The sequence below is a fragment of the Triticum aestivum genome, chromosome 4B, assembly GCF_018294505.1.
Source record: "Triticum aestivum cultivar Chinese Spring chromosome 4B, IWGSC CS RefSeq v2.1, whole genome shotgun sequence".
NCBI lineage: Eukaryota > Viridiplantae > Streptophyta > Magnoliopsida > Poales > Poaceae > Triticum > Triticum aestivum.
Window position 1 is genome coordinate 74,651,030 of NC_057804.1, and position 26,606 is coordinate 74,677,635.

A 26,606-nucleotide genomic window follows, 5' to 3' on the forward strand; every position below is an offset into this window, starting at 1 on the left:
AAAAAAAAAACTAAACCCTAGCACCCCGGTTCCTTCGGAGATGCCGTCGCCGTCGCCGTCGGGGCCGCCGGTGCTGCCAATCTCGGAGCACGAGGACGAGATCGTGGCCGCCGTGGAGGCGAACCCGGTGATCGTGGTCATCGGCGAGACCGGCTCCGGCAAGAGCACCCAGCTCTCCCAGATCCTCCACCGTCGAGGCTACACCCGCCGCGGTGCTATTGCGGTCACCCAGCCCCGCCGTGTCGCGGCCGTCTCCGTCTCCAGGTGCTCCCCTCTCTCCAAGCATGCGCGCATACTTAAATTTGCTAGAGTGTGGGTTAGTTGCGTGGGAGGTAGGCGCCAGGGAGGCAGGGAGCATATATGGTTCTACTTCCTGATGTATCATGCTACTACCATATTTGTCTTCCTTGTGGGTTGCGAGGGTGCAGTTAGATCAATTGGCTGGATTGGGAGGAGGATGCAATCGGATCGATTGTGTATCAAGAACACGGGTCTGAGATACCAAACTCTGATATGTTACAAATTACAATATAGGAACATAATGCTCGATTGGAGTATCATTTTGTTGCACAGAAAATACATTAAGAGCATAAACACCTAGAAGGAACTGCCCTGTATGATACCTGAAATGCAGAGAGTAACTTCAATTTTTTCAGGAGGGTGGCACAAGAGCTCGGTGTCTCAATTGGGGAAGAAGTTGGTTATGCTATTCGGTTTGAAGACCGAACTTCAGAAAAGACTAAGATCAAGTGAGCTTCAGAAAGCTTGAATTCTCTTGTAACTTATGTATTATGTCCTGAGCTCTTGGATTAAATATTTTGAATCAATTCGTAGGTACCTCACAGATGGTGTTCTTCTGCGTGAAAGCCTTTCAAATCCTGAGTTGAAGCAATACTCAGTAATTATCTTGGACGAAGCTCATGAACGTAGCTTGAACACGTATGTTCATCTTTCTTTGAAACAGATTTACAAGAATCTTTATCGAAATTTAGATTTATTTAAATCAAGTTTTGACATATATTTCTGCAGCATGTTCCTAAACCCTAATCATATAACCCTAATAATTTACTGTTGTACTTTCTGTTGCCATCCAAAATTTTAAGTGATAGCCACCACTACCTAGCAGGCTAGCACCACTTATTTTTTATTGAAGTACAGTTTGCCAAGCGCTAGCACAAATGCATAACATAATAGAGTAAGAACTTTGGAGCTATCAAACTAGCAGGATGACTGGATGACCAAATACTGTTATTTTGGCATCTCTTGCCATATTGTGTATCAAATTTGAACATATGTAACTCAGTCTTCACCTATACTAGCAATTTGGCCTTTCTGTCCAATTTATATAATAAATCAGAGTTGTGAATTTGGGTTAAAATGAACTTTGCACTATTTCTTGTTGATGCCTTCTTTCTACTAGTAGGAATTTAGTGCACAGGTCATACCAAATAATTGATTAACCACTCACTAATATATGTTTTCAAATAATATATAACACATTACCTAAACCGTAATTCTCTCTAGTACATGCTTACTTGGTTACTCTTTGGATGAGATGGCCTCTGACTGCAAACACAAAGTGAACTTCTAGCTCATTGCTGCATATGTTGATGTTGTAGCCAAGTAGAGTTACTTGGGTTGTATGGGTGGGGGGCTCTAGGGAAAGTTTACAACTGGCATGCTGTTGCTGCTTTGATAATAGAAGGTAATCGGGGAGACTGACAATTTAAAGGGGTTAGGATAACAAGTGAAAGAGGGAGTCCATGGATTAGGATAGCAACTGGAAGAAGGGCCACTTTGCAGCCACACTTAATTACTTAATGCTGATAATCACATATTCACACTCGTTGCTCTGCATTAAGAGTTGGTACCATTCCATCTTTACCCAGACTTTCTGCAGTGTAGCTACACGGATTCAGAAGTTACATGAGAATAACAAACTGGATTCAAACTTTCGATAATATACTCATTAGGACCAGCTAACTGGTTTTGGGAACCTGTGAATGTAATGTAGCTACCATAGTCTTGAAATGACACCATTTTCTTCATTTGTTTTAGTGTGGTCTTGATTGTGAACTTATCTGTAGTGGCTCATTTTGATGTTTTTTTTGTTAACAGTGATATCCTTTTAGGTTTAATGAAAAGATTGATCAAACATCGAGCTTCAGATTTGAAAGTTCTCATCACTTCGGCGACTCTTGATGGTTTGAAAGTGTCAAATTTCTTCTCAGGATGTCCTGTGTTGAACATCCCTGGAACTATATTCCCTGTGGAGAAGTTTTACAGCACAGACCGTCCAACAAATTATATCGAATCTTCTCTCAGAACAGCTATAGGTACGGATAATTTTTTGTTTGTGTAACTGTTGCAGTTTAAAACCTTTACAATAGATATGTCAACATTTCTAGTGCTTCCTAAGTAGCTATATGTATTTATCACTTTTGCATCACATCAACCAGAAATTCATTCATTGTCAGCAGACATAAGATTTTTAATCGTCTGGTTGAGACAAAAGAATAGGGGCAGAGCCATTTCCTTTTATTATTTTATGACTTCAAGGCACTTGGTCATAATACAACAATGCAGTTTAACTCTATCATTCTAACAGAACAGCACAATTTGCAAGCCCAACTGAATCCAAGTTCATCTAACAAACTTCTATTGTTTAGGTTGCTAGAAACCACAGTGAGAGTAGGCTATCCTTGTTCTGTGTTGCTAGGTAGATACCGCTGTGAGATTTGGTGTGTATCTTCCCTTTCATTCCATGCTACAGTAGCTGCTCTCTTGTATGGACTCGGTGCTCTCTTCTTAAAGATAAGATGTGCAAAGCTTTTGCATGTTCTCTAAAAATAAACAATTTTTTCACTTTGGCTCTTTTTACTGATGGTTTATCCCTGCAAATTGTCTTACTTTAACCGCTTACAAGTCGATGAATCAAGTCACATCATTTATCAAGAATATTCATTTGAGCCATTAATGTATGGCACGTCGTACATCATTACATGTGTTTTTATATTTGGGCAATTAATGTATGGCGTATACGTATCCAACAAAGTGCTCTTGTTATTTTGAGAAGGTAAAGAGAAGAAAATGTTCGCTCTCATGATGATTTGATCATCTAGGATGACTTCATCCCTTACATAGTTGTTCATCTGATTTTGACACATCCATTGGTGATTGGTCCAACTTCTGATGAGAATATTCCCTTAAGTAGTACCACTTTGTCCCTGATGAGTAGGTCCTGTACACCCCACCAAACACTAGGATACCCACATATCCTAGACCACTGACTAATTCCACTCCTCGCTGTTGAATTTGCCACCGTACTGGCTACAATTTGCCTCCCTTGTCGCCGTGTTGCCATCGTGTGTCCGTCACAGTCTTTGATGAAAAGGGAGGTGGTGCAAATGTGGGTCTGTGGTGGTGTGAGCTGCTCTGTCAAAAAGATCAGCCTTGGGAGGGTCATGTACTCATGAACTCTGGTTGCTGGGCAATTTCCTGGGCTTTTATCCATTTACACGATTAAAATTGTAAATTGCATTGACAGGAAGGCGTATGCAAACTACAGGTTTGCTAGCTAACAGCCTACATGCCTTTTTATATGTCTTGGTGGAAATTGTTTGATGCATGCATAAATATGACCAGAGAGTAATGTTTATATTATATGACTAATTATTGGTGGAAAGTAACATAGATTATAGGGAAGTCATATAATTATGTTTTTTGACTTGTTTGAAGTTTTGGTCCTGATGATTTTTATATGCTTAAATTATTGGAGATCTTATTTTCAGTAATAATACCCATAATTTTTTCTCCCAACAGATATCCATGTTAAGGAAGCTCCTGGGGATGTATTAATATTTATGACAGGAAAGGTCAGTATCTCAAAGTTGGCCACTGTCTATGCTCTTATATGCAACTTTGAAGGACATTATGTAGTCTCTGACACTAAGGAAAGACCTTTGACCTGTTTCTTAGCTGATTTAATTGCACAGTTTATTTTAATCTGTCCTCCTTTCTTGCATTGTTAGTGTCTGGTGTCTAATACAGAGAGTCCCTGTACAAAGTTTGTCCTTAAGGGAAAAACAAATACTTGAGATGGCTTTTAATACCTGCTACCACTTGGGCCTAATCTATCACCAAATTACAAATATTCTTATATGGGAATAAAAAATTTGGAAAACAATTTGTCGTGATCATCTTACCTGATTCCTTTTGAATTTTGAAACTGTATTTTATTCCTCCCGTCTAGAGTGACTGATAATCTTAATTTTGGAATAACTTAGAACTTTCATATGTTGTCATTGATGTGGTTTTAAAATGTCTGGAAGTATTTTGCAGAACTTTGTTCATAACTATTGTTTGTCATACTTATACAAACTTGTTGGTATCCTTTTCAGGATGACATCGACAAGATGGTGTCAAAGTTAGAGGAAAGAATTCAAAATCTCGAGGAAGGTTCTTGTATGGATGCCCTTGTCCTCCCACTCCATGGTTCTTTGCCACCTGAACAGCAGGCAATCAGTCAATCTTCCATTGCATATTTTCCTCTTTTATTCTTTTGCCCCAAAATTTTCCACATATCCATCTCATGGATGTTAACTTGCTCTCAGTTTTTATTTCGAAATCTTAGGGATGCTTTTTTCCCAGCACATCTGTAACATTAAATCACTTTAAAAAGTTCCCAAATACAATAATTTCATGGTATGTTTTCTTTTCAAAATTTAGCAATTAGGCTCATAGAATTTGAGTTTGACTTTGTTTGAGGTCTACTTGAAGTACTTCAAAATTCACACGGCACTCACATAAGCTGAAAGGAGGCAATATTTATCGCATAATGCTCTCTTTGCTTTGCAAATTACTCTATACTTTTTCTAGTTGAGGATGAGAAGCTGGTTTTCTGCATGAATAGTTGAATCCTATAATTTACATCAAGTTCTACAAGTCCTAGCATTTCAATAAAATTTTCTGGTATGTGTCAGTTACAAGCCTACTGAATACCTTACTGGAACATATGATGTCAGTCCATCTCAAAACCATATGGTCCTGTAGTAAGGTCTTCTGATGTTTTTTTTCCAGCACATGTATCACTCCAAATCACATGCAGACCTTGCAACCAAGAGGAATATCATGATATGTTCTTTTTTTAGAATTTAGCTATAAGTTCCTGGAACTTAAGTTTGATTTTGTTCTGGGGTCTAAACAGAGTACTTTAAAACTGGCAATTTGACACAGCATACAACTAATAATAACCTGAAAAGGGAGCAAGATTTACCTCATAAAGTTTTTCCAGTGTTGCTTATAAAAATTCTATATACTCTTTTATTTGACTATAAGAAGCTGATTCGTCTTTCACTTATGATCATATGCTTTTTAGAATGTTGCATTGCCTTGCTTTGCAATTGTTTCGTAATGATCAATTATTGCTACTTGATAGTGTATTTTGTGAACCTTTCTGTTGTTTTCTGCAAGCTACTTGATAGTGTACTTTAAAATTGCTTCGTAAAGATCAATTATTGCTAAAATATTACTCCCTCCGTCCGGAATTAGTTGACGCTCAAACGGATGTATCTAGAACTGAAATACGTCCACGTACATCCATTTGAGCGTCAACTAATTCCGGACGGAGGGAGTACCTATTTAAGGTTTTGTGTTAACTATGCACATGATCTTGCTTCCTTACCTCTTTCCTTAGCAGCATCTGTTTATTTATTTATGTTTGTGTTGATTGTACTTTGGTCATAAGCATTTGATACTATAGAACTGTTGCTGATCTGTTCAACTTCATTTATAGGTACGGGTGTTCTCTCCAGCACCTCCAAATTGTCGACGGTTCATTGTTGCAACAAATGTAGCTGAAACTTCGTTGACTGTGGATGGTGTTGTGTAAGCAAGCAAACATTATCAGTTAAAGTGCACATCATCCAGTTTCCATCTCCATACCCCTGTTTTTATATTTGATTTTGGTTACTGAATGTTGGGTTTCTAAATTAGGGAATCTATATCGACTTCGCGGTTTTGTAGAAAATATACTCAAGCAAATTGCCACATTTTTTTCTGGACTAGCGTATCACTCCATCCTGTTTGTCTCCGACACTAGCTTACTTGAGTTTTGTAGAAAATTGATTTGTAAAATGGAGATGGCATACTTTTTCCTGTTACGCCATAAATTCCCATCTAACTTGCACAACCTTCATTTGACACCGCTAGTTATACGTGTGAATTCATGATTCATGCATGGTATTGCATCCTGACGAGTTAGTGATATGGTTAATAAAGTATATACAGCACCAAGATAAACTTGAAAACTGTCTTGTGCCTGTGGGAGTCGTTAAGAACTGATGAAATCCACTTGTCAACTTCAGTATATTTTAATGATTTTAGTCGATGACGAATTATCTGTATTATAATCACAGTGTTACTTTTGATGAATGAGATGCTTTTGATTTGTTCTTATTTATTTTCTCTCTCATGCTAAAATGCTGATACAGTAGCAACTACCCAACTGAAACCGGACTATTAAAATTTTGCAATATTTTCTGTATCTAGCTGAGTGCTCAAAATGTCCTGTAATTTTTATGTTCCCAGAGATGCATTTTATTAATAGCGCTATATCTTACTTCACCAGGTTTGTGGTTGATTGTGGTTATGTAAAGCAACGCCAGTATAATCCGTCAACTGGAATGTATTCACTTGATGTAGTTGAGATTAGCAGGTAAATAGTATGGGATATGCACTCTGGTTGTCTGTCTGCATCGTATTCAGATTACTTTCATTCACAGATGTCTAGCCATTGTCTCATTTTTTTTTGTCTAGCTTCAATACACACAATATCTACTGATTTTTTCATGAATAACTAGAGTGCAAGCTGACCAGCGAGCTGGACGAGCTGGAAGAACTCGGCCTGGCAAGTGTTATAGATTATACCCAAGTTCCATCTACCAAAAGGAGTTTCTCGAGGCTACAGTTCCAGAAATTCAACGAACCTCCCTTGCTGGAAGTGTTCTGTATCTGAAATCTTTAAACCTTCCTGATATCGACATTCTAAAGTTTGATTTCCTCGACCCACCATCACGTAAGACAAGATTCAGAATCTTTTATTCATAATAATCCTTCTGCGCTTACTTCGTAGAACTTCTTTTCATCTAATTAAGTACTATGTGTGGTAACCTAAGCAGCTGCGGGGCCAGTCTTTGTTCAGGCATCTCATAACTTAGTCAGTGTCGGGTCCAGCCTTGACTATAGAAATTTGTGTGCTGCAGCATGCTTGGTCAGCCGAATGACACTAGTTTTGTGGTGCATGAGCCTAACACGAACTCCAATATAAAAGTTCTCAAAAAAGTGATTGTGCATAGGTCAGTTAGATGCTGTTTGCACTTCAATTTTCTATCGTGAGTTGTATAATATTGTATTTCCTGAAATTGCCTGCCGCTGTCATTAGCTGCTTGGTGTCACTTGTCAGGAATCCGTGACTCCAAAGATCCTCATGGAAACCGAAATTATTTTTGTCTGTAGTGATCCAGTGGATAAAATTTAGGATTATCTTCTCTCTGTCTCCCTATTAATGGACCAATGCTTATGACCTGCAGGTGAATCATTAGAAGATGCGTTGAGGCAGTTATACCTCATTGATGCAATTGATGAAAGTGGGCAAATAACAGATGTTGGACGCCTTATGGCAGGTATAAGTTTGAGCGTGAAATCAATTGTTTTTCAAAGCTATCTTGATGATGTCTGTAGGAAGATTTGCTATTGTACCAAACCGCAAGCAAATCTGATTCGTTATTGTACTACTGTTGCTCATGGATTCTTAGTGCAGCAGGCCTCCATGTGTTGACATTTTGTTGAGGAATGCTCTTTTATTTCCCTGAATCCACGTATTTGTGTGGTACACCTATATGCATGAAATTGAATTATACACCCGGCATGTTCTTTTAGTTAAAGAAGATCTAATGAACTCAAGTAAGAGCTCATAATAACCACACAAAGATTTTATAGTTAGGCGTCCAAAGGAGAGCATTTGGACAGGAGGGGACAATTCTGCTGGTAAAGTTGATTTTAGCCGTGTTACTTAAGAAGTTAGTATTTAGACAATTTTTGTGAAGCAGTTATTAAGAAGTTAGTATTTTGTCATTTTCCCCGTGTTACTTGTTGCATCTTTGTAACAATCATATGCTCCAGCAATCTCTAGTCGACAATTCTGTCTACACCTTGTCTAACTTGAAATTTATAGACAATTTTATGTTGGATAAGTTTATTTTGTTCTGGTAAATTTTGAATAATCTGATTTGGTTGTCTAAGTTGCATGCTGTGAAAATTTTGTACAGAGCTCCCTCTTGACCCTTCGCTTTCAAGGACTTTGATTGAAGCTAATGAACTGGGATGTCTGTCTCAGGCATTAACTGTTGCTGCAGTCTTGTCTGCTGAAATCACACTGCGGCAAACTAGAAGGTGACCATTTGTTTTTTTATTGTATTTCATGTAGGCTACTACTACTATGTCCCATTAGCCAATTGTAATGAACTTGTTGGTTCTTATATACAGCAAGGACATGGAAGGAAAGAGAAAACGGCAAGAGCTACCTGATGGTTCTGGCTGGGGTGACCATGTACAATTGCTTCAAATATTTGAAAGCTGGGATCAAGCAGACTATGATCCAAGATGGTGCTCAGATCATGATTTACAGGTGAATGAAAATAAAACTGTGATTCAGATATGATGAAAAGAAAATTCGGATGAGTGAGCACTTGATCGTCTTAAGTTTGTGAACATATGTGCAATCATGTTGGGCCTTCTCGGAACAGTTAAGATGTATCAAAACTGTTGTCATTGTTATAACAACAGGAGATTAGGGGGGGGGGTATCATTAGTAACGTAATCGCAACAATGATTCGTAGGGGGGTGTACAGCAGACTTAAAACGAAGGTCGTCGTACACCCACAAACTTGGCACTCGATGTTTTTTGAGTAGGTTCAGTTGCAACCTTGGCTCGCTGAGTCATTTGACTTGATCATAGGCTCCCTAAGTAGATAGGAGGGGTACATTGGTCAAAGTTGGTCGACTAGTCCATGGTGGACTAGAAAGAGAGGGAGTCCATAGCTTATGGTGGACCAGATGTCTCATCCCTCCACCATGGTGGGCTTCTCTCATCTCGCGCCTTCCTTCCTTTACCTTTTCTTTTTATGTTCTCTTTTCTTATGACTTGTTGACTCGTGCTGGTTGCTTGGACTTTCGTTGACTTGACTTAACATTGACAATTTGCCACATAAATGCCATGTGGGATTAGGTGGGGCACTGGGCAGGTTTAACTATTTCCACAACAAGAAACATATGACAATTGAGAGCACCTATTTTTTCTGGAAAATGTTCCAGTGATCTTTGTTGTCAAAGTCTCATGATTCAAATTATGGCCACAACTTTTATTTGAGTTTGTCAAGAGGACAAAGGGAAATGATATTTTGTTCAGCAGAACTGAATCTGTAGGATGCTGACATTATATATTTCATTCTGATGCTTTGTTTAAATGTAGGATTGTCTAGTCTTTTAAATTGAATGAGTTACTTGAAAGGCTGAAAGCTATGGAATTATCTCTTCATAAACAATACTCCCTCCGATCATTTAGTGTTAGATACATCCGCATCTAGACAAATCTAACACAATATGGATCGGAGGGAGTATGTACAATTTTGCAATGTGTGGCAATGCCTAAGCCTATAATTCACTGCTCAACGTTTGGCCCAACTGTTCTTTGTCCTTCATTTGTTGGTCATTTTACCTGAACTTGTAAACTTCAGTGTGTAACTTAACAAAACTAAAAAGCACTATCCAATTTATATCCATGATGAAAGACTTTGTAGTCGCACTTTGTTTTGTACAAAACATTAGATTTCTTTCTTTATGTTGACACCAAACTATCTTTTCAGGTACGGGGCATGAAATTCAGCAAAGATGTGAGAAATCAATTAAGTCAAATTATTCAAAAAATTGCTAAAGGTCAGTTTTCTACTTGTTATATGTTCTGTTTCTCAAAATTCATGACGAAGTACCCCTTAAAAACCGCTACTCTGTTTCTCCTATACTGAGACGTCTCTCTTGTAGAGCTGCTTTTTATATAAAGAACGTGTATTGCTTCACTTTTGATTCCTAAGAATTACCTTAAATTTGTGCGGCAAAGCTGAAGAGTGAAGACTAATGTTATAGAGGTTCATATGCTCTTAGGTTTTTTGCCTTCAGAATCACGTGCACCCATTTTTGGTTTCGATACTTGTGTTCCGAAAAAATCATACATGTATAAGGGCATTCCCAATGTTATTCCAGCATCAGCTGTATCTAAACCATGCAACGCTGGGTTGGAGCTGAGGTGGCGGGACAATTAATGAAGAAAGAGATGAAAGTTATATCTAACATGCAGATTGTATCCTGTTCCAAACTCCAATGACATGTGGGAACTCATTTTCACACAAGCAATCAGTACATCTGTCATTGAGGATTTAGTATTTCAGCTTGTATCATGATGTGGAACTAATAGATAGAAGTAGAACAACTTAGATACCACCACTCCCTAACATGTCTCAACATATGCCTTTTCAGAATTTGTGAAAAAATAAGTATTACAGAAGATGTGTTTAATCCTTTTACTCCCTCCGATCCATATTACTTGTCGCATCTTTAGTAATATGGATCAGAGGGGGTATCTTTTTTTCCTGGCAGTGCACTTGTGATGTTCTTGCCAACAAAAATTTGCGCATGTTCACCCCTCGAAAGTAAAATGTATACATGTTCAACATGTATTTTTTCTTCTCTAAGTGTACAAGTACTCAAGAAAATTGTGTCATATGATCTTAAGAGCAGAAAATTCCAGTTAGTGGATGGTTGATGCTCTCTGTAATATTGAATAATCCTTTCAGATCGTGTTGTGAAAATTCTTCTTTATAGGGTATTTTTAGGCTGTATTTTGTCTAATTTTAATTTGAAGGTAAATATAATGACATAGCAACTAAACAGAATAGCAAATTTTGTTTCTTCAAATAGTACGGCAGATTTTGACCTTGTATGTAGATAACTAGCCTTTGTTGCCTAATGGCAGTATATTTTGTTGTCCTTGAGTTAAGGCTTCCTATTGTTGAAATGTAAGCAGAACATGTCAAATTATTAATGTATTTGGTGTCTCATGTTGAAATTTCAGCACAACAAGTCAAATAATCATAATTTATGCACAAAAAGGAGATATTGTGACAGCCACACCATCTTGTTCGTATCAGTTCAAAATATCATGTACATTGCTCTCCCCGAGATTGCTGGAAACTGTTTGGAGTATTTTTTTCCTTCAGTTTTTCTTCTTTCAAGCTCGTGTTTTGGAAACCTTGAATCATCTCCAAAATTCATGTATTTATTTAATTGAAGAACTACAAAATACTATAATCTATTCTGGCTGGCATGTTGCAGTCCTGGAGTTGGCCACATTTTCTGGAAATTGGCTCAATTTGACTGAATTTTGTAAGAAAACTTTCTTTGTAAAATTCAGGTCCAACAGATTTGCAAGCAAGGAGAGGACGGAAGAGTGACCCTGAGTACAGAAAATTGAGAAGAGCACTTTGCGTAGGATATGGCAACCAGTTAGCTGAGAGGATGATTCATCATAATGGTTACCATACGGTTGGGTACAGGACACAACTTGTGCAGGTATAACCTTGGTAATCTGTCTGTTAGATTCAGTTAGTTTGGAATGCTAGGGACTAAAAAGTAAGGAAGACTGAAACCTGTAGTACATGCAGAAACTAATGCCTCTGTGTTCAAATCCTTTATACTTGCAGAGATTACTTTGTAAAATCAGCAAACCGTAAGCGGGTTTTCTAAAGCTGTGATCTACCATTTAACTCCTTTAGACCATTTAAATCCACCACCACTGAATCGTTTTGTTCATTAAAATTTAGAATAGGATAGTGGAATCAAAGGTAATAATTAGTATGTCTCATTTGTGCCTGTCTTGACTTTCCTTTGGAATTAGTGGAACTGCCAGTTGCTACTTGATGAAGTTCATAGTTATTTCTCAGCAATGCTTAATATGTTTATTCTAGGGGACATAGAGTTTGTTGTTTGTGCCATTTGGAAACCGTAGATATGACATGCCGAATATTATTTGTGAAGAACAGTTGTGTCATGCAACAAGAATTCTAATTCATTGACATATTTAACCTCCTCTTGTGGAACTGTACCTTTGTGTTGTTTACCACACCTGTAGTCTGCTAATTTAATTGTGCAACTCCACTGGCACATTTCTATGTACACATTTTTTGCAGGTGCATCCATCTTCTGTACTTGAAGGTGATGAATACGGGAAACTGCCTGTGTATGTCGTCTACCACGAACTAATAAATACTACCCGCCCTTTCATGAGAAATGTTTGTGGGGTCGAGCAGACTTGGGTTAAACCAATCTTGAAGAAGCTTGAGAAACTGAACATAAACAAATTAAGGTATGAAAGCCATGTATCTGAAATGGTGATCATTCTGGTGTCATTGATACAATGCTAGCTAGACAAGTAACCTTGAGCGTCTTGTTGCAGCGGCGGTTCAAGTGCGTTGATAGATTCCGAACCTCTAGAGGAGAAGCAACCAGGCTCGCCAACAAAAGCTGCAGCTGCTAAGCAATCTGACGTGGACAGTAAAATCCAGGCAGCACGAGAGCGCTACCTTGCGCGAAAAGGCAAGAAGTGACATATTAGTGATCTTCCAGTAGTATGATTATTTTGAAGAGAGCGAAGCATGCATAGAGCACATGAACATGAAAAGAGTAAACACATTTGGAACTGAGCTCATAGTCTGATGTATACTAACCAATGCCACAGAACAACCTAAGATCTTCCCCGTCCAATGCCTTGTGGTGGTTCCGTGATGTACCTTGCTCAGTTTGCGCTTAGATGTGGAGCTTAAAGCCCCAAAATTACCTCCGGTCATTCAAGATGTTCATAATTTCGCATTTGGGGCACCTGCGATTCTGGACATTAGAGTGCACTAACGCTTGTCGATGTAGTGGTGCACTAGGTCGCCGAAATGTGCATCTAAGAGTCCTAGATATTTTTTTACAGAAAGTGACTTACAAGCTGACGTGGACTATTTTTATGGACCGCAATAGCCAGCGAACGTTTGCTTGGGAGGACGGCAATTGTGAATGTTTTCCATGGCAAGTTTAGTTCTATCGGGGTGGCAATTTCTGGAAAGAAGAAAAAATTTGGCAGGATTCTCCATCTCCTACCGCATAAAGTTAACACAAGAACCTTGTGCTTCCATGCCACCCCCCTCCTAGAAAAGGTTCACCAGTTATCATTTTTTATTTTTATTGAAAATTAGGGAGAAGCAGGCCCACCCTAATTATGTAGATACTATTATTATCTATAAGTCTGGCAATAGAAAATTGGCAAGAACTTTGACATGCAATTTGATGATAAGCAATCGTTAAGACTTAATAAGTTAGGATTTGGGTTGTTGGTATTCCAAAGGTTGGACTACGCAACTACTCTTATTCACAAGTTGCAAAAAAAGGATAATCACAACTGTAATAAACCTAAGTCTAAACAATGACCTATTGAGAGGGACATGGATTTGACTTGATAAAATAACATGGATGGTTGAATCAGCACAGAAGTCTTTTCTTTTTCCGGTAAATGTAGGGCAGTTCTTTTCAGAAAATGCATTACGGTGCCATACACACCCCCATATGAAAGTAGCATAAAAAAATATAAGAAGATTTCAAAAAATCCTGAAATTTTAGGATATGAAACCTGAGTGCCCGTTGTACATTTGTGTTCATTTTCGTGGGAATGGGTGCCTGTGGTATATGTGGCGTAGGAATTATGGTTCGACATACAGTGGCGGAGCCAGGAATTAAAGATCAGGGGGCCAAATGACTCAATCTTTCTATAACAGGGGTCAAACAATACTATTTTATGCATTTTTGTTTAAATTCTACATTGTTCATGTACAAACTAGCAGCAGATCGGAAATCATAGGGGGGGCCATGGCCCCTGTTGGTCCCCCTGACTCCGCCATTGCCGACATATGTTACATTCATGAGGACGTCCTTCAGGGCCTTCACCACAAGTTTTTTCTACACATATGGATTTTTTTGTCCTTTTTACTGGTATTACCACGGGCACCCATTCCCCACGAAACTGAACATGTGTGTACAACGGGCACCCAAGTTTCATATCCCGAAATTCCATATTTTTTATATTTTTATATTTTAATGTTATATTCATATAGAGGTGTGTGGCACCCGAGAGCCACAAATCCTCTTCCAGTTCTTTCGGGCTTATTTAGGCCTATAGAAATAAGTTGCCTAGTAGGCTTCTAAAATTTTAAGTTGGCTTTTAAAACAAGTTGGGTAAGGGACAACCTATTTCCACAACACCAAAAAAGCCACAAAAAATTGGCTGTAGAAGTCTTTCGACTCAATTAAAACGCTAGATAACTAGGTTGATTGTGATGATACCTTAACTTGGTCAAAATCCTATGGGATAGATAGAGTACATTAGAAATTATTTTTCCACCGGTGAAATGCACATACTTTACATATAACTAAGACAGACGGGCCTATACGTAATTTAGGTCACAAGTAATATAGTCCTATACTAATTTGTTGCAAGAGTAAATTTCCATGGATATATATTTTTATTTGAAAAACTTCAAAATGCAGTTTCTTAAACAGCTCTTTTGGCACCCCATATTTGGATCGGAATTCGCGGAATTCAATTGCGAATTCCGACACCAACACATTTCAGAAGTCCTTTCCTTTTCTCCTTTTTTGCAATTATACAATTCCATTCCAGAAGTCTGAAACGGCTGGTAAACGAAAACCCGGCCAGCAAGCCGTCATTCTCCAAATTCGCCTGCCCCGCCCCGACGCTCTAATTTGGCAGGAACCCTAAACCCACCGAGCTCATCTCCCCAGCGCCGCCGCCCGGGGAACCCACCAAGCTCATCTCCCCGGCGACCTCCCTCCACCACCAGGACCTCCCCGACCCCACGCACCGCCGCCGGCGAGGGTGACCACGCGAAGCAGTCGGCGCCTACACCGTCTGTCTCCGGCTGTGCAGCCCAACAAGACCGCCACAGCCCACAGAACCCCAGGAGGCCGGGTGGCATAAACCCTAGGAAACTCGCGGCTCTCCCCTCTCACCCGACAGAGCACGCCGCGACCCGCCGACCACGAGAATGAGCGCGGAGACCGATGCGACGGCGGCCGGCGGGCTCGCGGGGGAGATGGAGGTCGAGGCGTACCGCCGCCTCTTCCCCCTCGCGTTCCTCGAGCGTCACCTCCGCGAGTCCGTCCGGCCTGACGCCCGCCGCCTCGCCGAAGCCCGCCCCACCACCGTCGCGCTCGGCGCCGTCTCCTCCGCTCACGGCTCTGCCCTCGTCCGCCTCGGTGACACCGTAAGCTCCCCTTTCACTTTCACGACCTTTATACGGTTCCCATTGCCACATTGGCGTTGCGCGCCACCTGTTTGACGAAATGCCTCCCATCGCCGCAGGCCATGCTCGCGTCGATCAAGCTTGAGGTGATGTCGCCCCCCGCCGAGACACCAGACCAAGGATCAGTCGGTTCGTGTGGCCTTGCTCTTCCTTTAGTTGCTGCTGGTGCTCTAGTTCTGTACAGTTTGGCTAACACTTTGTTTCCACAGCTGTGGAGTTTCACATGCCGCCTATCTGCTCCCCGCTTGTAAGACCAGGACGGCCAGCAGAGGCTGCGCCAGTCATATCCAAGGCCCTGGAGGACGTCCTCATGAGGTTTTTGTTGTGGCTTGCATTTCTTGCGTATCTTTACCTTGCTGACATAAGGGATGAATGTATTACTGTGATTCTGCTTTCTGCAATTCGTTATGGTGTGGTTTAGATAGTGGGATATGATTTTACTTATGTTGGTTCATTTGTCCACATCAAATAAGGATGTCGCCCCTACAAGAGCACTGTTTGAAATATTCATATGATTCTCTTTTACCACCGATGTAAATGGGTCGTTTCAGATATATTCACCACAGATTATTTATGTCAATTGAAGTCTCAGGGGTGTGATTTTACATTTCTTTCACTGCATTAAATTCAATTGATTATTTGATTGTTTCAAATGCAAGTTCTAGGATAGATATTATTGTGCTTGCTGCTCTGGGAGATTTTAGTTTGGTTGATAGATGATCACACAAATTTTCTACCTACGGTGCTGTAACCTGTCTTTTCTCATATATGGCACTGAAATTAATTTACTTTATCCTATTTTGTAGCTCTGGGATGTTAAATTTGAAGGAGCTCTGTTTGATCAGTGGGAAGGCTTCGTGGGTAGCATACCTGGTAATACAACTTTGATTTTGCTACTGTGATCGCCGGTATTCATTTATTCATAGAATCAAAGTATATCCCTGACCAGTCATCTTTAGAAGTCATCAGGACAAAATTCATGTGATAGCGATAAGTCGAATAAGAATGAGAAAGGCCTCCACCCTTGGTGCCTATCCAAATTTCGAAGTTTCACTGAGGATTGACGCTTTCAGTAGCGCTCCTCAATGGAGTATGATCAGCTCTGCGCAGCAACAAACAAGATAAACAGAACTCTGCACGACAGTTAAAAAATGATAAACAGAACACAGCACAAAGTAAAGTAAAAAAGAGCTTATGCGTAATACCTTTGTCTCTTTGTTACTGTGCTGATGTAGTTAGAATTTGATGATGGTGGTTAATTTTAGCACCTACCTCTACATTACAAGAATTGCTTGTGTAATTTTGTGTTCATGCCTCACATATTCATATGGTAGCACCATATATGTTGTTTCTCTAGATTTCTGCACTGGGCAAGCATGTGTGATGTGTGCTTGTACATTGTACAAACCCAATGACGAAACACAAGTTTGAGATAGCCTTCTGTTAATAAGTTTGCCAAAGAGATATGTGCTTCTTTCGTTTCTTGACACCTCTATTTTGCAGGATGTCTATTGTTTGAATGCTGATGGATCTTTGTTTGATGCTGCACTGATCTCAGTGGTGGCTGCATTTACACATTGTATGTTTAATTTACTTTCACTCTCTTAATTGATTTGATAACCTTCCACTATTTGTTTGACCTATCTTTAATTGGAAACATTAGCACTGGTATTCTGCTGGTGGTTACTTAATGACGTATGAACTGTAATGATTCAATCTTCTCTTTCCATAATTTTTATATTGCATCTTGTAGTTAACTGAGGAAGTTTGTTTACATGTTACAGTTTTTAATCAGACCTGATCTATATTGGTTGTTTTTACTTCATATGGTTTAGTTTATGAGTTGCAAAGTTTATATAACCTTTTGAAATTTCAAACAACGAGAACCATATATAATAGTATAATACAGTGCGTTAAATCATATTATGTGTCCCGACTTTCGTTCTAATGCGAGTAAGTTACAATGTCATGACTCATGATTGACTTAGGTTTTTCAACCAAACTGGCACTGAAAGTCTAAATAACCTCCTCATACGGAATAATGTGGTGGTTTTATTTCATGTTTGGAATAAGTATCTTTTTGCTCCTTGGTTCGGTATATATTTTATGTGAATTTTTTGAATAAACGTGAATGATCTCTTAACTTGATTTATGATAATTGGTTTCTACTGCATTAAGATTATGCCGGGTTTTCAGTATGAGAATACATTTCACTATTTCAGTTCTTAAGAGCACCGGCCTAAAGTTGTGTACACAATTTTATGATACAGATGAACCTGTCAGAGGAAACAATGTTGTATTACTTGGTTACTTTCCTTCAAAGGACTTGTTGTTAACTGGCGATATTTGATTTTTATTCTCACTACACGAAAATCTTGCTTGATTTTTGTTACTTTCCATTATTAATACTATGTTGCGTTCACAGTGGAAATTCCCCTAGTATCTGTTGGTGATGATGGTAGAGTGTTTACTGTTGGAGGCAATGAAGGCAAAAGCAAATATGAATTGGTAAACAGAGAAAAGAGGAAGCTTACTCTTGGTGACATTCCATTTCCTCTCACATGTGCACTTCACAAGGATAGTATTCTAGCGGACCCAACTGCTGAAGAAGAATCAATAATAGAGACGTCTGTGACAGTTGTTCTAGATTCTTCCGGACGCTTAGTGTCAATACAAAAACCTGGAGGTGGAGTGACGTCCATGGCAACAATTAAGGTTTGATTTCCAACCCCTTTCCCCATATATATAAAAGTGGAAATATGTTTTATTCCTGATGTATTAGTAATTTAGTATCCATCCAAGTATGACAACAATTTTAGCTAATTAGTGTTGGTTTTATTTTATCACGATAACTTAATGGATGGAAGGTTCGCAGTGGATGTAATGGAAGAGCTAATTACCTTTTATTTGCGCAGGCGTGCATTGGCTTGGCAAAAGAAAGAGGACAAAAGTTGAAGGAAATACTCACGGACTCCGTTGAAGCAATGGAAGTTGACCAAGCTGAATAAGTCCGTGCAAATAGTTCTAATTCACTGGTTGTACTGGTAGTGACATAGAATTTTGTTGCTTTTAACTGTGGTATTTTTCTAGTGATTAACGTGAAGATATAACAATTTGTACCCTTGCATATGACTTCTTGTTAGTGACGCCATAATTTTTATTTGAGAACGTTTTCTTTTCTTTCCCAGTAGCTCTTCTACTTCATTTTCCGTATTTGTGTGCACCCATTGTTCAGTGGTGGTTATCTTTGGTTTTGTATTTTTCGTTTTGATTTATTGGTGGTCTAATTTTGTTTTCTCGAGGAATGCCAATCTACTTCATTTCAGCGAAAACATGGAGAAAATGTTTAGAGTCAGAAGCATTATGTCAAACTACACAGAAGCAGAAGCATGATACATGTTGAGTGCCGACTACATTGATCTAACATATCATCCGAGAATTATCGATGTAACAACACTTGATATTTGACCAATGTTTATTCTTGCGATCAATAATTACCAACACGCAAATACCCGCTTGTAAGTGCCACGAGAAAGCCTTAGATCACAAGTGAGCTCAATGAAATACAATCTTCCACGAAACCTGTCTACTAGGTTTAAGTAAACCAGAAACTCCACTGGAACAGCGGGGGAGCCGCCAAATCAATCAAGCGGCCTTCTTTTTCTTCGACTTCATCATCACAAGACCGATGAATATACTTAGGAACGAAAGAAGCACTACACCGGCAAACACAGGGATGAAGATGGCGTATTCTTGAGGTAGAAAGTATTGGTGGACAAAATGATCATCGTCAACAAATGGCTAGGTGGGAAAAAAGAAATAAAATCACCATCAATACATAATCACAGAAACATACTCCCTCCGTTCCTAAATATTTGTCTTTCTAGAGATTTCAACAAATGACTACATACGGAGCAAAATGAGTGAATCTACACTCTAAAATATGTCTATATACATCCGTATGTGGTAGTCCATTTGAAATCTCTAAAAAGACAAATATTTAGGAACGGGGGGAGTATATTAGATATGAAGCATGTAATGCCCAGAAGTTACTAACCAAGATTATGACCCAGAAAGTGTAGTAGGTAAAGATGGATAAACTCGTCATGGTCAACACAAGACCGACCGCCTTGTCACCCATTTCCATTTCTTCAGAGCTTATAGGAACCTAATCTTGATTTGAGATACAAAAATGGGCTTCCTGCATATAGATGAATGCAAACACGGTGAGTATCCAAATAACTTCACACGGTAAGGTTCATAAAATGGAGTGCCATGATAGTGAAACTACATCAAAATAAATACTACATGATAATGCCAAAAGTCCTGATGTACTAAGAGGTGCAACATGGTAATGTAATCAACCTGAGCAACCACTCCGCCGCTAAAGCAACAAACTACAGTAGAAGAAAAATCATCAACTATATATCTAGTGTAAGCATTAACTGCGATTGTGCCATGCCCAATGCCATATTATACTTTTGGCCTACATTTAGGCGAAATATTTCTGCATTGTCATATTCTGCTGAACTTTTGATAACTAATGGACATAATGCTAGGTACATCTCATATTGGAAATAAAACTACTGGACAACTCAGCCTGAATTCAATAAGCAAGCAACCAGCAAGCATTACATTTCAATGTTGCAACAAGTAAAATTTGCTCACTGAATTCCTAAGCACCAACCAAATAGTGTTCAGGGTGTCACATATCATTCGGGACAACCGAAATACAGAGCTATTATTTTCAGGGTGGTGAATAAGCAACAAAGTCATGAAGTCAACAAGTATGCAGATAAAACATCTCCACCACCACTGTCAGTCCTGCAAACTTCTCATATGAGCTACATGATGAACACAAAAACCTTGTGCAATGAAACTGTTTTGATGCTTACATATATTCAGTATACCAAGAAAAAGCTGCTAACAGAACACCTTTCATCAACTAGATCATGCTTTGTCATGGGCAGTGGTGCTACTACAACAACTAAGATTTTATTGTCTCTTGTTCAAGAATATAAGAATTCTCTAACAACATGGAGTCATATCACACACAATGCATCTAGGAGATACTGCAAAAGGCAAATCATCATTTGTTTTTTGAAAGCAAGGTAATTCATCCTTTGTTGAATTACAATAATGTGCTAGATTTCACTGTTGATGGTAACCACTGTTAAGCTTGCATGATGGCATTACATTTTTTTCCTGCATTTAAATACTCCTACGGAGGATACATTTCAATCCTTTTGCTTCTCTCGACTTTAAGTCTGAACACCTCAGTATATGCACCAAGTTCAAGGAAGAGAAACAATATGTGGTAAACAAAGCAGAACAGAAATTAATTTACAACAAACTGAATTCTACTCTTTCTTTGATAGGAGAGAGTTCGCTAGCTGACTTGCTAGTTTCCACATTTTTAAAAGCAAAGACAATTGGAACTGATTTTTTAGATCTGTGAAGTTGGATGGACAGCCTTATGTCTGTTGTCACAGAAATTAACTAAAAAATGTTTTATGTGCACTGCTCATTATTGTGGCTAAACAGATCATGTCCTCGACCCTTGCTCCCAATTGGCCCCTGCTAATCACACGAGAGAGAGAGAGAGAGAGAGATCAGGCCCCAGCAATCAGAGAAGAGCCTCGTGCTCTGGCCCTAGCCACCGCCGCCGCCGCCGCGAGCGCACACAGCCAGCTCATGCTCTGCCTCGTTCTCAGGCCCAAGACACGCACATCACAACGCCGCCCGGTCGCGCGCATCGGGACGCCGCCCCGAGCCTGACCTAGCCCGCGCGAATCGCTCTTACGCCGCCCCCGCAGCGCCGTTCCAGCAGAGGCGAGAGAAGTGAGGAGAGAGGGGAAAAGGGACAGAGGGGACACGCACCTACGCCCTGCCGCAGCCGTCGCCCTTCAACCGCCGTCGCCGGAGCCCACGATCTAGCCGACGCCGCACGGGACAGAGGAACGAGGGATGGAGAGAAACCAAACAGTGAAACTTTGCCTGGAGTCCGATCACAAACGTCCGTAGAAAATCCAACGGAGCCGGATCCTGCATTTTCTTTGCCGTCCATATATTCTTTATAAATCTTTTTTTTTTAGAAAACTTCAATCTATCCATCTTCAATAGTGGCACTACAACAAACACCAGAAATAATAAAAATTACATGCAGATCCGTAAACCACCTAAGACGATTACAAGCACCGAAGCGAGCCGAAGGCGCGCCTCGTCATCGCCCCTACCTCACCTTAGTAGAGCTTTATAAATCTGTTTGGCCTACTTGTCAACCATACAAGTCCTTCTGTCAACTCAGTGTAAAATAAGTCCCTAAAAAACCAGCGTGAAATAAAATTAAAAATTCCAGCCAATTACATCTTCCGAATGTGCAACAGACGGATCTAGTGTCGACGAAGGGCCTTTGAGAGTTTGTGTCACCAAATTTTTTGCTCTCAATTGGTTGGCTGTTGGTACCACAATTTTAAAATCTTCTTCCATGTTGTTTCGCGACATTGTTCTGTTTCTCCAGCTCTTTGAATTGGTGGTAATGGATTGCAAGCCCATATTGCGTTGCATGATGCTCCAGCTGATGCAAGCGATGACTGACTATTGCGGTGTTTAAAGCGTAGGATAATGAGGGTGTTTGCATGTGTCCTTTTTTTTATTGTTGGTTCAGTGCAATTTCAATCTTCGGTGAATAGTGTATAAGTGGAAGAAGAAGAAGGCTAGTGTCACAACCCTAGTTGTTGGTAATGTTCTAGAGTAGCTAAGCATAACATGCATCATGTTTAAATTCAAATGAATTTGAAACCGAGGGATTTTCAATGCCTCCTAATTTAATTAAAAGGGTTAAAACCCAAAAATTTCTTCAACGAACCGAAAATGCCCTTATAAACCCTAGGGATTCTAGCAAGAGATCATTTTAATTATTTGAACCAATCCCAAAAAATTTAATGAATAAAAGGGGTTTATTGTGGGCTTTGAATTAAATAGATATTGTATTTGATTTTGGGCTTACATTCAGCTATAGAAGAAATATAAACCCAAAAACTCTGAAACTTTTTGCATAGCCTTGGAAAGGTCGAGTGAAACTACACTTAAAAATTCAGAAGATTCAACATTAATTTGGTCCCATTTTAAATTCAAATCAGTGGTAATTAATGGAAAAGAAAAAAGAAAAATAGAAAGGTTTTTACCTCGTGGCTGATGTCTGCTAGAATTACGTCAGTATTTCCGCAAAGAGGAAGGGATGATGCAGTATAGCGACGGTAGGTATTTTCCTCAGTGATGAGACCAAGGTTATCGAACAAGTAGGAGAACCTCCTCACACCATGTAAACAACACCTGCACACAAATAACAAATACTCGCAACCCGGCGTGTTAAAGGGTTGTCAATCCCTTTCGGGTACGACGCCTCAAGATAGGCAAATAACATGAGATAAAAGTTGTAGATTGAATAAATAGATCATAGAACAAATAAATTGTAGCAAGGTATTTTTGTATTTTTGGTTTAATAGATCTGAAAATAAATGCAAAGGAAAATAGATCGCAAAGGTAAATATGATGAAAAGAGACCCAGGGGCCGTAGGTTTTAGTAGTGGCTTCTCTCGGGATAAATAGCGAACGGTGGGAAAACAAGTACTGTTGGGCAATTGATATAACTTCAAATAATCATGACGATATCCAGGCAATGATCATTATATAGGCATCACGATCAAGATTAATAGACCGACTCCTGCCTGCATCTACTACTATTACTCCACACATCGACCGCTATCCAGCATGCATCTAGTGTATTAAGTTCATGGAAAAACAGAGTAATGCAATAAGAACGATAACATGATGTAGACGAGATCGTTTATCTATTATGTAGATATAGATCCCATCTTGTTATCCTTAGTAGCAACGGTACGTACGTGTTGGTTCCCCTTCTGTCACTGGGATCAAGCACCGTAAGATCGAGCCCACTACAAAGCACCTCTTCCCATGGCAAGGTAAATAGATCAAATCGAAGAAGAAATATGAGGCTATAAGCAATCATGCATATAAGAGATAAAAGAAGACTCAAATAACTTTCATGGATAAAAATATAGATTTGATCATAAACTCAAAGTTCATCAGATCCCAACAAACACACCGCAAAAAGACTTATATCATATGGATCTCCAAGAGACCATTGTATTGATAATCAAGGGAGAGAGAGAGAGAGAGAGAGAGGAAGCCATGTAGCTACCAACTACGGACCCATAGGTCTACAAAGAACTACTCAGGCATCATCGTAGAGGCACCAATGGAAGTGGTGAACCCCTCTGTGCTGGTGTCTAGATTGGATGTGGTGGTTCTGGACTCTGCGACAACTGGAATTGATTTTCGTTGACTCCCCTAGGGTTTCTGGAATATTGGGGTATTTATAGAGCAAAGAGGCGGTTCAGGGGGCACCCGAGGTGGGCACAACCCACCAGGGCACGCCTGGGCCTCCTAACGCATCCTGGTGGGTGCTTCTCCCCTCGAGGCACCCCCAGGTGCTTTCTTGGCCCATGGATTTGTTCTGGCCCAAAAAAATCCTCGCGAAGTTTCGCTGCATTTGGATTCCGTTTGATATTGATTTTCTGTGATGTAAAAAACATGCAGAAAACAACAACTAGCACTGGGCACTATGTTAATAGGTTAGTACCAAAAAATGATATAAAATGACTATAAAATGATTGTAAAACATCCAAGATTCATGATATAATAGCATGGAACAATAAAAAATTATAGATACGTTGGAGACGTATCAGCATCCCCAAGCTTAATTCCTGCTCGTCCTCAAGTAGGTAAATGATAAAAACAAAATATTTGATGTGGAATGCTGCCTAACATATTCATCATATTTATTTTCTTTATAGTATGAACATTTGGACTTTTATACGGTTCAAAGCAATAGTCTAGTTTTGACATGAAGAATTTAATAGTCAAGCATACCAACAAGCAACCATGTATTTCAAAATATGAACACTAAAGCAAGTTATCCCTAGCCCATTATGCTCAATCATTGATCCATTCATGAAACATACTCGGATATTAGCTACACCCAATGCTCAAATACGATCATAGTGCCCCTTAGTTGGTGCTTTATGAGAGAAGATGGAGACTCAAATTCAAAATAAAAATTGCATAAGTAAAAGAAAAGCCCTTCGCGGAGGGAAGTAGGGATTTGTAGAGGTGCTAAAGCTCAAAGCTTAAATTGAGAGATAAAATATTTTTGAGAGGCATACTTTTCCCACCAACGAAAACGACTTAGAGATCTCCAACACTTTCCATGCTAGATATATCATAGGCGGTACCCAAACAAAAAATAAAGTTTATTCCTTTTTCCACCATTACTTTCACTTCCATGGCTAACCATATTCACGGGTGCCCTCCATACCAACACTTTCCAAGGAATTTATTATTTGACAACATAAAGTAATTTCATTTATTCATTTCGAGATTGGGCATCCCTAATACCTTTGCCGTACTCTCGTGTAATGACAAGTGAATAAACACTCATCGTGAGAATAACACATCCATCATGGAAAATATTGGTCACCCTTCACCGCCTCGCAAGCGATAGAGCACACAAAAGAGAAATTTATTTTGAAAATTAGAGATGGCACATACAAATTTGCTTAGAATGGCATGGAAATACCACATATAGGTAGGTATAGTGGACTCATATGGCAAAACTGGTTTAAAAGGTTTTGGATGCATAAGTAGTGATCTTACTTAGTGCAAAATGAAGGCTAGCAAAAAGATTGGGAAGCGACCAACCAAAAAGAGAAAAATCTCGTACCCAAGCATTAAGCATAAGTAACACAGAATAATGCACCATAAGTAGGATATAAATCTCATTGCATAACTATTGAATTTCGTGCTTGCATAGGGAATCACAAACCTTAACATCAATATTCTTACTAAAGCACAATTACTCATCAACATGACTCACATATCATATCATCATATCTCAAAACCATTACTAAGAATCAAGTTTATTTTGTCCAATGATCTTCATGAAAGTTTTTATTATATCCTCCTTGGATATCTATCACGTTGGGACTATTTTCATATGTTGCTTTTGATAAGCTCAAACAAATATAAGTGAAGATCATGAGCATAAATTTTCTTTCTCTCAGAATAATCTAAGTGAAGCAAGAGAGAATTTCTTAAAATTTTACTAACTCCCAAATAAATCTAAGTGAAGCATGAGAGCAATTTCTTCAAAAATAACGAAGCACACCATGCTCAAAAAGATATAAGTGAAGTACTAGAGCAAATCCATGCCTCTAAAAATTTAAGTGAAGCATAGGAGCAAGCATAGGATAATTTTTGGCTCTCTCAGAAGGGTGTGTACAGCAAGGATTCAACACTTAAAACACAAAGCAAAACAAGCAAAGACTCATATCATACAAGATGCTCCAAGCAAAACTCATAGTATATGACAAATAAAAATATAGTTTCAAGTAAAATATCGATGGTTGTTATAAGAAAGCAGGGATGCCACTCGGGGCATCCCCAAGCTTAGTTGCTTGCTACTTCTTTGAATATTATCTTGGGAGTGCCTCGGGCATCCCCAAGCTTAGTCTTTTGCTAATCCTTATTCCTTCATCCATCGTAAGATCACCCAAAACTTAAAAACTTCAATCACACAAAACTCAAACAAAACCTTCGTGAGATCCGTTAGTATAAGAAAGCAAACCACTACTATAAGTACTGTAGCAAACTATTATTATTTTATTTTTGCATTATATCTACTGTATTCCAACTTTTCTATGGCAAAATCTCATCAAAGAAAACCATAGAATCATCAAAGCAAGCACACAACGCAAAGAAAACAGAATCTGTCAAAAAACAGAACAGTCTGTAGCAATCTGAATATTTAGAATACTTCTGTAACTCCAAAATTTTTGAAATAAATTGGTGAACGTGAGAAATTTGTCTATTATTTTTCTGCAAAAATAATCAACTCAAAATTACTCTTTTATAAAAAATGACAAATAATCTCGTGAGTGCAAAAGTTTCTGTTTTTCAGCAAGATCAAATCAACTTTCATCCAAATCTTCCCAAAGGCCTTGCTTGGCACGAACACTAATTAAAACACAAAAGACACAATCATAATAGTAGCAT

The 26,606-nt window shown here is 39.1% G+C and overlaps 3 protein-coding genes across 3 annotated transcripts; 2 read left to right on the plus strand and 1 right to left on the minus strand.

Moving 5' to 3' along the window:
• The first annotated feature begins 6 nt into the window (after positions 1-6).
• Positions 7-12,873, plus strand: LOC123091106 (probable pre-mRNA-splicing factor ATP-dependent RNA helicase DEAH4). The gene is made up of 16 exons (XM_044512506.1): positions 7-264; positions 657-749; positions 835-939; positions 2,119-2,336; positions 3,823-3,875; positions 4,401-4,517; positions 5,795-5,886; positions 6,629-6,715; positions 6,861-7,075; positions 7,590-7,682; positions 8,328-8,451; positions 8,545-8,686; positions 9,924-9,993; positions 11,525-11,682; positions 12,300-12,475; positions 12,566-12,873. Exons 1-16 carry the CDS (start codon positions 41-43, stop codon positions 12,714-12,716), a joined length of 2,118 nt encoding a protein of 705 aa, XP_044368441.1. The 5' UTR covers positions 7-40; the 3' UTR covers positions 12,717-12,873.
• Positions 12,874-14,851: 1,978 nt separating this feature from the next.
• On the plus strand, positions 14,852-18,657 carry LOC123091107 (exosome complex component RRP43). The gene is made up of 7 exons (XM_044512507.1): positions 14,852-15,431; positions 15,530-15,599; positions 15,680-15,785; positions 16,277-16,343; positions 16,974-17,049; positions 17,896-18,185; positions 18,386-18,657. Exons 1-7 carry the CDS (start codon positions 15,213-15,215, stop codon positions 18,476-18,478), a joined length of 921 nt encoding a protein of 306 aa, XP_044368442.1. The 5' UTR covers positions 14,852-15,212; the 3' UTR covers positions 18,479-18,657.
• Positions 18,658-18,831: 174 nt separating this feature from the next.
• On the minus strand, positions 18,832-21,503 carry LOC123091108 (dolichol-phosphate mannose synthase subunit 2). The gene is made up of 3 exons (XM_044512508.1): positions 21,351-21,503; positions 19,528-19,671; positions 18,832-19,271 (listed from the first exon to the last, which is right to left on the minus strand). The coding sequence occupies exons 2-3, from the start codon at positions 19,615-19,617 to the stop codon at positions 19,116-19,118; spliced, it is 246 nt and encodes an 81-aa protein (XP_044368443.1). The 5' UTR covers positions 19,618-19,671; positions 21,351-21,503; the 3' UTR covers positions 18,832-19,115.
• Positions 21,504-26,606: the final 5,103 nt, after the last annotated feature.